The 14,661-nt window shown below is 31.9% G+C and overlaps 1 protein-coding gene across 3 annotated transcripts in view; it reads right to left on the bottom strand.

Annotated features, from left to right (window-relative positions):
• Positions 1–204: 204 nt before the first annotated feature.
• LOC127698805 (equilibrative nucleobase transporter 1-like) overlaps positions 205–14,661 on the bottom strand; it is a 31,067-nt gene continuing 16,610 nt past the window's right edge. For all 3 annotated transcript variants that reach the window (XM_052202491.1, XM_052202500.1, XM_052202508.1), the window contains exons 6-11: positions 7,383–7,584; positions 6,037–6,204; positions 4,184–4,285; positions 3,512–3,698; positions 2,226–2,346; positions 205–1,866 (exon numbers count right to left, since the gene is read on the bottom strand). In XM_052202491.1, coding sequence (XP_052058451.1) covers positions 1,726–1,866; positions 2,226–2,346; positions 3,512–3,698; positions 4,184–4,285; positions 6,037–6,204; positions 7,383–7,584 — 921 coding nt within the window. In that variant the 3' untranslated portion in view covers positions 205–1,725. The remainder of the gene's footprint in view (positions 1,867–2,225; positions 2,347–3,511; positions 3,699–4,183; positions 4,286–6,036; positions 6,205–7,382; positions 7,585–14,661) is intronic.

Here is a 14,661-nt window from a genome sequence, read left to right as displayed (position 1 = left end):
AAGTACTATTTATGCTTGAATTGTAGATTATACTCTATGGTTTTATATTCAACTCTGGTAAATTTAAATTTCGACGATTGTGACTAACACCATGTACACACACAATATAAAACGTTATTATGAGCACAACATACTACATTTGCTAGGGAGATATAATTGGTCTAGTTACTCATCATAAAGGAGGCACCACTAAAACAATGTGTGTTCTAGTTGATTACATATATAAATCTATTTATTAAAGTGTCACATATTGATTGCAATAAAAGGAATTCATACACAATATACACACTTGATAACACAACCAATATCCAGCCACACATCTGACTTACGAGACACTATATACCAAATAACTATTTACAAATTAAGACAGCGTAAAAAAATAAAATAAAATGTATATGTCTTTTAAACAAAAGAATAAACAAGGATGTCATTGAATCTCTTATAATAAGTTAATATATAAATCATTTAATCATTTCATATTGAATGATAAATAATCTCAAAGTATGTTATTAATAATACTGAAATATCAATTTATAAATCACATAATCTAAAAAAGAAGTTAATTCTAGTTATCTAAAAATATAAACGTTAAAAGTTTAATATATTCCTATTACATGTTCAAATTAGACATACAAAAGAGCGTTGATGATCATTATAAAAATAATTTTCTACGGATAAAGTATCTATGAAGACTAGTACTTTTAGAAAAATTATGCTGGATTTCTGTGCAATTCATATTATGTTTAAAAATTTGTCGTTAATGTTCAGATTGTTAAAAGTACTAGATGTAACTATATATTAATTCATGTTGTTATAGGTGTTTCAGCAAATATTTTTTAATTAAACTGGTGTACCTTGTATCTTTTCAAAGATCATTAAAAACTTGGACTAAACATAGTTTATCATATGCTTTTTTTCTGAACAAAATCATATTGTACACATATTAAGTAACAATTATTATGTAAACAGACGCAACAAATGACATGAAAGACTTAATATCACATTATAATCTACCAGTAAACCGAAGATATTACATTTCAAATCTATCATAACAAAAACCTGTTGTGCCATGTTCGCATGATACGCCTATCCCGCTTGATCATAATAAATAAAGTGATTAAGGTTGGTTTTTCATGTACAGTCCAAAATTACTCTCTGAAATTACTGGACATATTTACTAAAAAACTTGTTTAATCATTTTAATCTGAGTTCTAAATACGCTTGTATAAATTTAAATAAATCGACCATGGCATGTTTGAGTTAGTTTGGACATGTTAAAAGTTGCTTATATTTTGCAGATTAAAGTCCCATACTTCTTTAGGGTTAAAAAACGAATAGATTAAAAAAAAACTACATAGACCCTGTAACCACCATTTGTACTAATTTTGTAAAGTTTGAAGTAAATTGATTCTGGCATAATTAAGTTATAGCATGACATGTGAAAAAATGCTTTTCCTAACCAAGTGATAATCATCCAAGTGTATAGACCCTAAGACAAATATTCTTAATAATTTTATAAAGATGAAAATAGATCACTGAAGGCACTCTTTTATCACTGCGACATGTATATTTCGAACGGACGGATGGACGGACGAACGAAGGGACAACGGTATACTCTAATACGTTCGTCGTTGACTAACGTGCAATAACAAAACATTCCATTCCTCCTTTTCAGCTGAATATAAAAGAATCTGAGATCTGATATGTATCGTCATAAAGGTCGTATCAAGCCTTATCTTGTAAAGGAGCTGCCTCTTCACTTTTATGTGTCATTTGTGCAAATTTCTTCATTTTGTTGGACCTTACCCATAACTGTAGTGGGTGTAGGAATGTAACTGAAGCCAGAACGAGCAAAGCAATATATACCTGCAACCAGAAAATATAGTATGAAAAAAAGGTAAACAATTTCAATATCTTACAGTAACAGTAAAACATCTTTTCCACATTTCATCAGTAGAACCTTTGGAAAAAAAAATAGTATTGTTTTATCTTTGCCTAAACGACCACTTATTGAACAATATCTAAATTATGTTTTTTTTATTATGGTCAGAAGATTTGAGACTACCTCAATGGAATCAAATTAATTTTAAAACATGAAAAGATATTTTATAGTGATTTTAAAGAAGAAAGTAGAAATCAGTATGTATTTTAGAAAGTAAAAATATATATAATATCGCAGATTCGAGTCAAATTCATTCATGGAAAGCGAGATAACTGTCGCCTACCTGTTTGCTTCCACTTTCAGAGGATACAGCCCACTTGACTAATCCATATTGTGTCAATGAAAACAAACCATTTATAAGAGTCATAAAACCATAGAGAGGTCCAAAATACTCGGAAGGAAATCTGAAATCAAAAAGCAAATTTAGGTTATTGAAGTATTTGTTTATAAAGAAATATCTTTATCTTTAAGAGAGAAGTAATAAAAGACAATTGTCTATGGTTAAAAACCGTATGTTGGCCTCTAGGTTTCCTTTGGATTTTCATGGCGTTAGGTTGCTGTCTAATTGATGTATGCGCCACATCTCCATTTATTCATATGCAATAATACTATCTATACCGGTATCTTGGAATAAGTTGCTTTTCCTTCACTAACTTAATAGTATTGAGACTGTATGTTTTTTAAGTTAAATTCTTAGAATTTGTTTTATGTTGTTGGGCAACTGCCAAGCTGACAAACACCAAAATGACTTTATATTCATATCTAATGTGTGATAATTATGACTTTTTTTTAATAGCATTTCAAGCACCTTCGCGCGTTTTTTATTTCCCTTAAACAATTTAAAACATATTCTAACATCTGTAACATTCGATGAAAATATGGTGAAAAGTCAACTTCATTACTGATGTATGATAAGAGCTTATATTTTGAAACGAGAAGATTGCAAAAATGTTTTAAAAAATCTTTAAAAACAATATTAAATCTACGGACAAATACATTAGACGATATAATCTTGACCCATCAGTGCAGAAATGTCATTTTTACTGTCCCTATCATGTCGTACTTCTGCATATTTTTTTTTTAGTTTCTAACGATACATGTATAACTAGTTACTTTCGTACTAACCAATTTTTGCAACGTTTTCATTTATTGCCAAACTTATCAAGGATGGAACTGATAGTGAAATTAAATATTTCAAGCGCAGATCCAGAAAATTAGTTTTAAAATTTCACATTCTGTTTTCTTCATATTGTTTACATTATTTAGATGAAGGTTTGGATAGTATATTCCTTTTCGGAATTCTGTCTTAATGGTTGTTGTCTACCTGCTTCAAATGATAGATTGTTATTGTCATTATAGGAATGAAATGAATAAAAGCTGCATCATCATAATAAGATAAAAGTATTTGAACTTAGTCTAAAAAGTCTTGTAAAATGTCTTCTATACTTTTTTTAATTTGTTCTATTCTTACAGTTTAAGGGTATGTGATGATATGATATTACAACAGTTCTTGACACGCTGTTTACTGCATGTGTTTAAATAAAACTAAAAAATAATAAAAATGCTTACGCTTCATTTACAAATGCTACACCAATGGAGAAGAGAAAATTGCGGAATAGTGTGAACAAAACGAAACTTGGAAACAAAAAACTTATATTTTCTACAAGCAAACAGCTGAATACGGCTGCTATAAATATTCCACATGCTGTCATCGGTATAACAACTGGCTTCCATTTCTTCTCAGTTTTTGAAAAGTCTGAAATATGACAGATAAGGGATTGAAATATTTGAATACAGTCCTTAAGACATATATAATCATTCGTAGTAGAACATCTTCGTAATTTGGAGAAAAACGTACAATTTGATAAACGTCTTAAATTGATTTGGTAAAAGCAGGAAAGTTGAAATTTTGTGTTATAATTTTTTTAAACCATTAAAATTTGTACTCATAAAATTAAAATTTAAGAATTCAATATTCACCAGTAGTCCTTTATTTTTTATGATTTTCACCCCATCAGTATAGTCATTTATTTCAATAGTAACTTTATGCTCAAACATATTCGACATTTATCGATATTACAACACTGGAATACTACAGAATATGAATTTGTGCAAATGAAAGATATCTACGAACATACATATAATAAGCAATGACTTGAAGTTTGAGACATCAAACATTTGATTAATATTTGAAATTGTAGGGATAGTAACAATAATAATGTGACGCATGTGCAATCTTACTTGAATATCTTCTCCGTTCAGCATCGTAGATGAGACCAGCAACTACTGACCCTATTCCTGATCCCATTGTAGTATAGGCAAATACACCAACATAGTAACTAACTGTAAAACAAGTTTTAATTGATTTTCAACAAAATATTTGATGCGAAATGGTTACAAGTATAATCGAATATAGTATAGTAAATTGATATAGAAATAATTTTGATGGACATACGATAGACATGACCGTTAACGATAGACCACATACATTTAATGATAAACCGCATATACAACACAGAGCACTAAAGCAAAACAACACTAGGGGTGTATCTAGGTGCTGAGGAAGAGTAAGCAGTCACTAGGGGTGTACCTAGGTGCTGAGGAAGAGTAACCAGTCACTAGGGGTGTACCTAGGTGCTGCGGAAGAGTAACCAGTCACTAGGGATGTACCTAGGTGCTGCAGAAGAGTAACAAGTCACTAGGGGTGTACCTAGGTGCTGCGGTAGAGTAAGCAGTCACTAGGGGTGTACCTAGGTACTGCGGAAGAGTAACCAGTCACTAAGGGTGTACCTATGTGCTGCGGAAGAGTAATCAGTCACTAGGGGTGTACCTAGGTGCTGCGGAAGAGTAAGCAGTCACTAGGGGTGTACCTAGGTACTGCGGAAGAGTAACCAGTCACTAAGGGTGTACCTATGTGCTGCGGAAGAGTAACCAGTCACTAGGGGTGTACCTAGGTGCTGCGGAAGAAGAACCAATTCCTGTTCCACAAGTGGCATCCGTGGTGCTGCTCATGACAAGTAAAAATTTGGTGACGAGCGCTTTGCGTGATGTCTTGATAAAAACTAGGATTATGGCTACTAAAAGTGGAACATATCTATGGTCAGTTGTGACACAAATTTCATCAGTTTTGTCGTAAAAATTAGTTTTCAACCGAACATCACTGTTGTTTGTAGGTGTAAGGAAAAATAAAAAGCAAATTTCATACTATCTGTAGTATACTTTATTGCAAGTTCAATGGGAAAGAAGCGATCATAATTAGTGGAATAGGAACTGCTTACCGATACAGTAAACCTGAGTTCAACCCGGGTTTTTGGTTATTTTTGTGTTGCTAAATCGTATGTTTTTTTGTACTGATTTGTAAAGTTTTCGTTGTTTCTTTTTGCCATCAGTTGTCTGGTTTTTTTTTCGTCCACTGGAGTCACCATAATGCTATGAGCATTTGTGTAACTTTAAACAAAACTATATGAAAATCACGTAGTCACCTTATTCCTTTCTTAACCCAAACATGACGATTAACCCAATAATACTGCTTGTTGGAAGAACTTTACAAATGTGAGGCTATAGAATATAGGTCAAACTAAGGTAACATTGGTACACAACACAACCACCTTCGGGTCATGCACATAAACAAACAGGCAAAATAAATTAAGGTTAGTTGAAAAGATATGCATATTTCTTCCTAACAAAGTCATTTACTTACATATAAATGGGCATATGCTTAGAAGTTAAAGTAACACCAAGATCATACTAGTAGTTTGACTGATTGTTGTTTGCTTAACAATTCCGACAAGAAAGTTAATTCAAGTAAACCAATAAATTTCACATTTTTTAGAGTGACACATAATTTTTTTCAGGTCAAACAATCTTTTTCCTTAAAAAATCGAAGTTCGGAATAATAACTTGGAATAACGGTAACTGTGATGTATGTCTCACTTACCTGTAGATAACGGTAACTGTGATGTATGTCTCACTTACCTGTAGATAACGGTAACTGTGATGTATGTCTCACTTACCTGTAGATAACGGTAACTGTGATGTATGTCTCACTTACCTGTAGATAACGGTAATTGTGATGTACCTTTTGACTCACTTACCTGTAGATACCTGACCATTGGCTAATTTGTCTATTCTGATATACAGTAAATTCAGGAATGTAGTGAAAAGCAGACAGTGAACTGTCATCCAACATACATGTGATATATATGTCATAGATTTCAAGTAAGACAAGACACCTTTCTTAGGGCTAGTTTTTGTTACAATATCTGTAGAGGAAATTAAAAAAAAAGTGTCAATACATTAATAAACAAGTCCGATTTTACTGATACTAACACGTAGTTAACGCAATAACAGTCTTTTGGTCTCCCAAACATTTAAAGAAAAAAAAAAGACGAGAGGATATATAATGTACAGAGCTATTTTTTTACGTCTCAGTCGGTATTTTCTCATTTGTTCTATCACCATTTAGAACTATATAAAACTGTAGGTTTGATAATACGTGAATTTATATAAAGCGTTACTTTTGTTTTTCCTTCTACCTTTAAGAATGTTGACCAATATGTGTAAACTTTTCAGTTTGGTAAATTCAGGAAACATTATTTTTTTATGTTTGCCTGCTTTGTCTCCCTGCATCTCTGGTATCGATAAAGCACGTGAAAAAGCACGTGAGATTGATATTATACATGTACTGCTTTGCCAACTGTAGTGTTTAATTTGCCTTTCCGGCAGTTTTTGCAATCGCATTCTGTATATTATAATTTGTAAAAGAAACAAAATTTGACCGATATATTCACAAGGTTGTACACTTGCATTCTGTAAGATATTCTTTACAACTGAAACTTTGGTTGTTGTGGTAGCAGACGATCCTTTATAAATCATTTCACAATGGAAAGTGCATAGGTATTTAAACATTTTCAACATAAACAAATAACGGTCGATTACTGGAGTGTGACCCTCATATTGTGATTAAATATGATTAAAAAATAATCTTTTGATATTTTTATGTTACGTTGATGGTCGACTAATTTATATGAAATAACTAATATAAAAGTTAAGAACAGAATCTGAACTAGTAATTGAGTTTACTGAATAGAAGGTGTAAACTGTAACGCTATCTTGTAAAAATGTAATAGTAGATATCATTCAGCCTCAAGATGCGTAACCCTGGTTTTTGGTGAGGTTTGTGTTGTTCACTTTTTTAGTTTTCTATGTTGTGGTTTGTAGACTGTTGTTTGTCTTTTGGTCGTTTTTCGTATTTTTGTCATATAATTTGTCAGTTCGTTTTCGACTTATGAGTATGACTATTCCTTTGCTATTTTCCACCTCTATTCTATATGCGTTCTACTATACTTGATTTTATCAATAACGATAACTCTTTTGTCATCATGCTACTGCTATCTTATCAGTAGTACGCGAGTCGTTAATGTAATGGACATTTGCTTACATGGTTTATCAGTTCTTTGTATTTCAGTGTACTGAAGAACGCTGTCACCGGTAACACAGATCTCAACTTCATCCAGCTTTTCCACGCTGGTGATGTAACATTTTGGCAATATAAAGAAAGTGCTCGTTCCGATCATAACAAGATACAGGCAAGCCAAAAATAGGAAAGACTCCCTGCGTCCAATGCCGAATCCATATGCAATCTAAAAATAAAACAAAGAAAAATGAAATTTGTACTTGAACCGAAATATACACTTTTTGTCATTCACTTGTCCCTAACCAGTTTGACCCTCAATAATTCATTATTCTGGGGTTTTTTTTATTTGTTTGTTTATTCATTTTTTTTAAATCTTGTCATTGACCTCATCTAACGAAACGAAGATCGTGTATTGATTCGTGACACAAATATGCTTTCAGGAACGCACTTTACAATCTTCACCATAGGAGCATCAATCTAATTGGTGTTCTTCTCTTTAAATTCTAAGTTACGCTTCAACAAATAGTAACAGCTTAATCATAACTGCATCTGCAAGTTTAAGACAGCCCCTATCACCGGTGTGACAGGAATTCGTTAACATTTTTGTTGAATAAACTTGAATATATGTTTCAAGGGCGTGTTTTATATACGGATCGAGATGGTCTCTTGTACAAATTAAGCAAGTTTGCAGTGGTTTTGGAATTACTAGAGTAGGCTATTTATCTGTTAAAAAAAAGTGAACTAGTGTTAGAATTCTCCCAGTTAAAGTTGACATGAGCTGTTTGATGATGCTTCTCAGATCTGAGATTTTTCCATATTCAGCTGAAAAGGAGGAATGGAAAGCTTTGAAATCAAACGTTCGTCAACAAATCTATACAATTTCTTTTTTGTAGATTTTCAGCTTATATTTTTAGTTAAAATGGAATAATGTGTTCACATTTCTAAAGTAAAAAAGAATTCTTTTTCGTGATACAATATGCCTAAACGCACTTGACAAAACCCAAAGCAAAAATGTAGTGCTTTTATTGTTTGTGCTTCATCTCAAAGTCAAAGTCAAAGTGAAACCGTAAACGTAGAAAATTAAAACACCGCACACTGCAAGTTCAAGTCGGTCCACAAACCGTTTTAGTGGAGTAATTTGATAGTTGTCGAAAACGCTACACCCCAACGCATTGAAGGCTGACACACATGCGAGGTTATATCAACAAATTACAAACTCAAACGGTCACAGAAATGTACAAGAAATTGTCAATATCTTCCCCACAATTTCATTGTAATATACAGAAACAATACAAATATTAAGAAGGCCATTGGGACACATCAAGATATATTTGAAATACCTTTTCAGGAACTGATGTATAAAAAGGACAAATTATTCGGATGTACTATATATTAATAAACTAACAGATCGAGAGAAGAAATGTGAAGAAGGATATCTCTACATTAAATACGCCATGTCTAAAAGTATGAGATCATAAACCTCAAGCAAGAACATATATTCGTTGGCTTTCAGACATAATGAGAGACAAACTCTATAATGATCTGTAATGGGAAAGAAAAATCCTGCCTTGGACCTAAGTATTCCATATCTTTGCCTTTCACTGGCTCCAACACGAACATAATTTTATAAAACTGACAAGTGTCGTGAGAAATATTTTCAAATTGATTAATGTCAACCCAAATGGTGTAGCAAACAACTTAATTATAAACTTCTACAAAACATTCACATGTATTTTTTTTTCTTTGCAGATCGACATGTATAAGCAATAATAATCGGCTGACACAACGGACTATAGACGAACGCATTGTAAAAAAATAATACATTCTGTTTGCATATCCATTAACTGGAACAGTTAAGCAGAGTATTACCTCAATTATTAGATTAGTATTTCTATTACTTAACATAAAATTCAACAAAGATCAAAATGGTCTTAGCATTACTAAAATTGTCTAACCAAGCGTCTTATTCCTAAGAAGATTTAAAGTATGTGTAGTACAATGAAAATGTAGAAAGATAAAAAATTAAATGAAATATACGAAAACAAATACATAAGGAAAACTTATTAAACAATATATTTATTTCTTAAAAGCGCATGTATATTTCCACATTTGTACCATATAAGGTCTCTGTGAAAGAAGATGATAGAAAAGGGGGAAATGCATTTATTGATGTTAAGGGAAATGGGGGGGGGGGTCTGAATAAAAATCCATAGTATTTTTTAATAATTTGCCAAAATGTAGTTTATATTATGGCTTTCTGAAATATATAATAAAAAGAATTGGGTCACGGTGCTTTTTTTTCAAGCTACATGTTGTGCAAAATTGTCAGATTTTGTAAAGATTATTCATGGAAAACACAACTTTGTGTGATAGAAAGAAAACTAAAACATAAGATTTTAAGATAAAATATGAGAAGATAACTCTTGTAATGGGCTTTCAAAATATAAAAGGAAAAAATTGGGTCACGGGACTCGTGTTTTTTGGTACTAAACAAAATAGGTATATTCATAACAGATTCAAGTATAAAAGTTACATTATCGGAGTTATCTCTCCTTATATGGCAAAGTTGAAAAAATGAAAAAAATTAATCAAACAAAAAAATTCTGTATTTGTAAAAAAACAATCGCAAAAATATGATAAAACACACAATTTTCTTCATTCAGATGAAAAGTCTAACAAAAGAAAGACATTCTTCTCTCAAAATTTGCACATTTCATTAAAGATCTAGACCGATTGTTTTCTGCTATTTTACAATCCAAGATGGCGGAAGACACCCGAACTACCTTAAGGTTGCTTTTCGCAGAGTAAAACTTCTTAACAATAAATAAGACATAAAAATGTATAAAATTATAAACCACATCAATCTTCGTAGCTACACGGAAGACTGATACAGATGCGGGGTAATATCAAAAAGTTAAAGACTTGGGATGGGATTCGAAATCCATCAAATACTGTCATTTTTTGCTCGATAATATCATTGCAAAAACAGAAACAATGCAAACATTCAGAAAAATACCGGGCGCAACAAGATGATTGCTAAATAAAATTGCAGGAAATGGAACAAATAAGTCGAATGGACTGCATACATGTCACAAGTTTGAAAAACATTCACATCGAAATAGAAAATTTGAATGAGTACACATAAGTAACCTTATCTCAGGAACAGTTATGACATTATTTAAAGTAAACTATGCGAGCATACTACACATGTTTCAGAAAGATATTTTTGTTTAAATTAAATATAATTGCTGAAAATACATGCATATATGTTTCAGATGCGTTGTTTGTTCAGTCTAATGTAAACAACGACTTCAAATTAAAAATAATTAAAAATTAATTCATATAGGTCAATCTAAATGGTCTCTTTGCACAATTCGGCAAGTTTTCATTGGTTTTATGATAATTGAAGTTGACAATTTGTAACATTTGGCAAAAATAGAAAGTTACGGTTAGAACTTCCTTGGTGATTTTTCCATATTGTGCTGAAAAGGGGAAATTGAAAGGTTTGAAGTTATACGTTCGATCACAAATCTATACAATTGCTGTTTTGAGGATTTTCAGCTTTTACTTAAAGTTAAAATGCAATAATGTGTTTACATTTCCAAAGACAAGGAACACTTCTATTTATGATACAATATTCCTTAACTCAAATAAAAGTAGCTGCGATCTTATTGATGGTCAATGTGATGCTTCCAACACATAGCAAATTAAAGCACACCGCACTGCAGGGTCAAGATGACCCCGAGCACCTGTTTGAGCGGAAGTCTTTACTAAATGTCGAAAACAATATATATGTGCATTAATGATTGACACAGAGCCGGAGTAATATCATCAAAATACAGACGTAAAGGGCAAACATTTCGGGGGCCACAGGGCATATCAAGATACGAAATACATTTGCAGTAAATAATGGGCATACAATTCAGCTGGACTGAATGCATATATATTAGACTTGTCTTGTTAGAGGGGTCTAAATACAGCACAAACAACATTTTCCAAAAGACCAAAAACGTGAAAAAGTATATTTTAACAAAACGCATTTGACTAACAGGTCGAACAACAAATGTTCTTAAACCCTGCTGACTGCCATTGGCGATTGCCAAATAAACGGATCACCGATGTAATATACATAAGTCTAAATTGAAAACAACGTTCAAACCTATGATTGCGTTGGATAACAACCGCAATTTTTATACGTGTGCATGCAAAACAAATTCCTTGGTAGAGGGGTCTAAATACAGCAAAAACAACATTTTCCAAAAGACCAAAATAGTGAAAAAGTATATTTTAACAAAACGCATTTGACTAGCAGGTCGAACAACGGATGTTCTTAAACCCTGCTGACTGCCATGGCGATTGCCAAATAAACGGATCACCAGATGTAACAACGTGAATCTTAATTATTAATTTAATACCAAACAGAAAACAATAAACTTGCAGAAAAGATGGTATACCGCAAACATGAGGTGCAAATTTTTTTTTACACCATATCCGGATTTTGACAATGTATGTCTCTTCAGTAGTGTTATGAATCGAAACGGTATTTGGAAGGCCATATAGTTTACCTCAATTTAGGATTGACTCTTGATTTTTGAAGAGTCGAAATAAGATTACTGATTATTTAAACCCGATATATATATTTATATATATAACAATTTGATAAACAAGTCTAAATTGAAAACGACGTTCAAACCTATGATTGCGTTGGATAAAAACCGCAATTTTTATACGTGTGCATGCAAAACAATTTTTTTTGGTAGAGGGGTCTAAATACAGCACAAACAACATTTTCCAAAAGACCAAATGAGTGAAAAAGTATATTTTAACAAAACGCATTTGACTAGCAGGTCGAATAACTGATGTTCTTAAACCCTGTTGACTGCCATTGGCGATTGCCAAATAAACGGATCACAAGATGTAACAAAATAGATCTTATCATTAATTTATTACCAAAAAGAAAACAATAAACTTGCGGAAAAGATGGTATTCCGCAAGCATGAGGTGCAAAAATTTGTACACCATATCCGGATTTCGACAATTAATGTCTCTTCAGTGATGTTAGGAATCGAAACGGTATTTGGAAGGCCATATAATTTACCTCAAATTAGGATAGACTCTTGAATTTTGAAAGAGTCTAAATAGGATGAACGGATCATATAAACCCGAAGGCAAATATAATACAAACCCAAACGAAAAAATATAAACAAGTCTAAATTGAAAACAACGTTCAAACCTATGATTGCGTTGGATAAAAACCGCATTTTGATAAACATACAGAGCAAAAAAGAAGATGTGAAGAATATTATCTCAAGATAAAATACGTCATAACCATAATGAAAAATACGAAAGCATTCACATCAAGCAAAGGGGTACTTTCTACGGCTTCCACACAACATGACAAACCAACTCTGTTAAGGTAATGCAATTGAAAAATTCCTGACGGGACCAATGCAATCCATATCATGATTATTGTCAATATGCAGACATTCATTAAACTGGCTACAACACGAACATAATTTATCAAATTGAAAAGTGTCGTGAGAAATATTCTCAAATTACTGAAGGACAATCCAAATTGGTGTAATAAACAACTTAGCTATTAACTTATAAAAAATATTCACATGTACTTTTTTTTATTGCAGATAGACATGTAGTAGATTTGTAAATCGGCGGACACAACTTTCTATAGGAGAACGCATTGTAAAAATATAATCGTTCTGTTTACATATCAATTAACTAGAACAGTTTGGTATAGTATTACCTCAATTTTTATATCATTATTTCAATTACTTAACATCAAATCGACACAGGTCAAAATATGGTCTTAGCATTACTAAAATTGTCTCAACTTTAAATCTAACCTAGTGACCAATTCCTATGTATTTTATGTTTAGTTTAATGTATAAGTTAAAATGAACAAATGTATGACAGCAAAAAGAAACGAAGGCTACATTGGATTTTCCTTAAAAAACCCACTAAAGTTACAAACACTAATGCATTTATTTTCTCTTCATTTGTACCATCCTAGGTGTTTGTGAAAGAAGATACTAGTAGCAGACAAGGAGAAAAAGGGTGCATTCACTGCTTAGCACCTTTTTTTTTATAAATTGCTTGAGTTAACAATAATGGCGTCATATCCCTTTACTTTTATATTTTTGTTAAGGAGTGTACATTTGTGTGTTATGATGAACTTTCATATTTCAATTGATTTTTATTTTTTCATTACTTATTTTTTGACATCAGACATCATAAAATTTACTTAAAATGTTACTAAATTTTATTTAAAAAAAGAGACTCATGCATTTACATTTTGGCGTCGGATGGTAATAAAAAGACGATAACATATATATGATCTTTATCACTTACTTGATCCTGAGTACATACCAGAGTATGTTAAAATTTCAGGTAAAATTATTTGCGTAATGTGTATAAAAATAAGAAGATGTGGTAAGATTGCCAATAAGACAATCATTCACCCGAGTTAAAATGACATTGAATGAAGGAACTATTGTGGTTTGTTTCCCTATATTTTCTAGCTTATCATGAATGACTTCATTACTTCAAATGAAGAAATTTATCGTTTTATGGATAATATGAAATGAAAATTCTTTAAAGGTGTTTTTTTATATATAATTCCTTTCGTTTGTTTAGGGAGAGGGTTATTTGGTTATGCAAATAAATCGAAAGTTTTCTGCTAATCATAAAAATTCTACAGGAGTGTTAAGTTTATGTGTACAATGGAACCATATTAGCAACATTTGTAAATGCTCTATAAAATTTACTCAAAGGTTACAGAGAATACAGACGCGGTTAAATAATGTTAAAAGAACATCAGAAGTCGTTTGATCAACTCATACCTATGAATAGATGATTTCCATGCCTTGAATATTAAAAAAAACTATATATCCCCTTCCTTTTTAAAAATAAAATGACTGTATCATAATAAAATTGAGAATGGAAATGGGGAATATGTCAAAGAGACAACAATCCGACCAAAGAGCAGAAAACAGCCGAAGGCCACCAATGGGTCTTCAACACAGCGAGAAAATCCCGCACCCGGAGTCGGGCTTCAGCTGGCCCCTAAATAAAAATATGTACTAGTTCAGTGAAAATGGACGCCATATTAAATGTTCGTGCAAAGTAGCAGTGCTGCACCAAACATTCATTTTGTCGGGCATGATCTTTAAATTAATTGTTTGAATAGAAATTTCTTTAAACAAATATTTGTTTCAGAAGGGAAGTGATGAAAAGGACTTTGTATTGAAATTAGCAAAACATTTTGTTTTTAAATATTTCATGCTCC

Source organism: Mytilus californianus, unplaced genomic scaffold, assembly GCF_021869535.1.
Source record: "Mytilus californianus isolate M0D057914Y unplaced genomic scaffold, xbMytCali1.0.p SCAF_1, whole genome shotgun sequence".
Classification (NCBI taxonomy): domain Eukaryota; kingdom Metazoa; phylum Mollusca; class Bivalvia; order Mytilida; family Mytilidae; genus Mytilus; species Mytilus californianus.
Note: the sequence above shows the minus strand (reverse complement) of the source record. Positions and strands in the feature narration are given on the sequence as shown.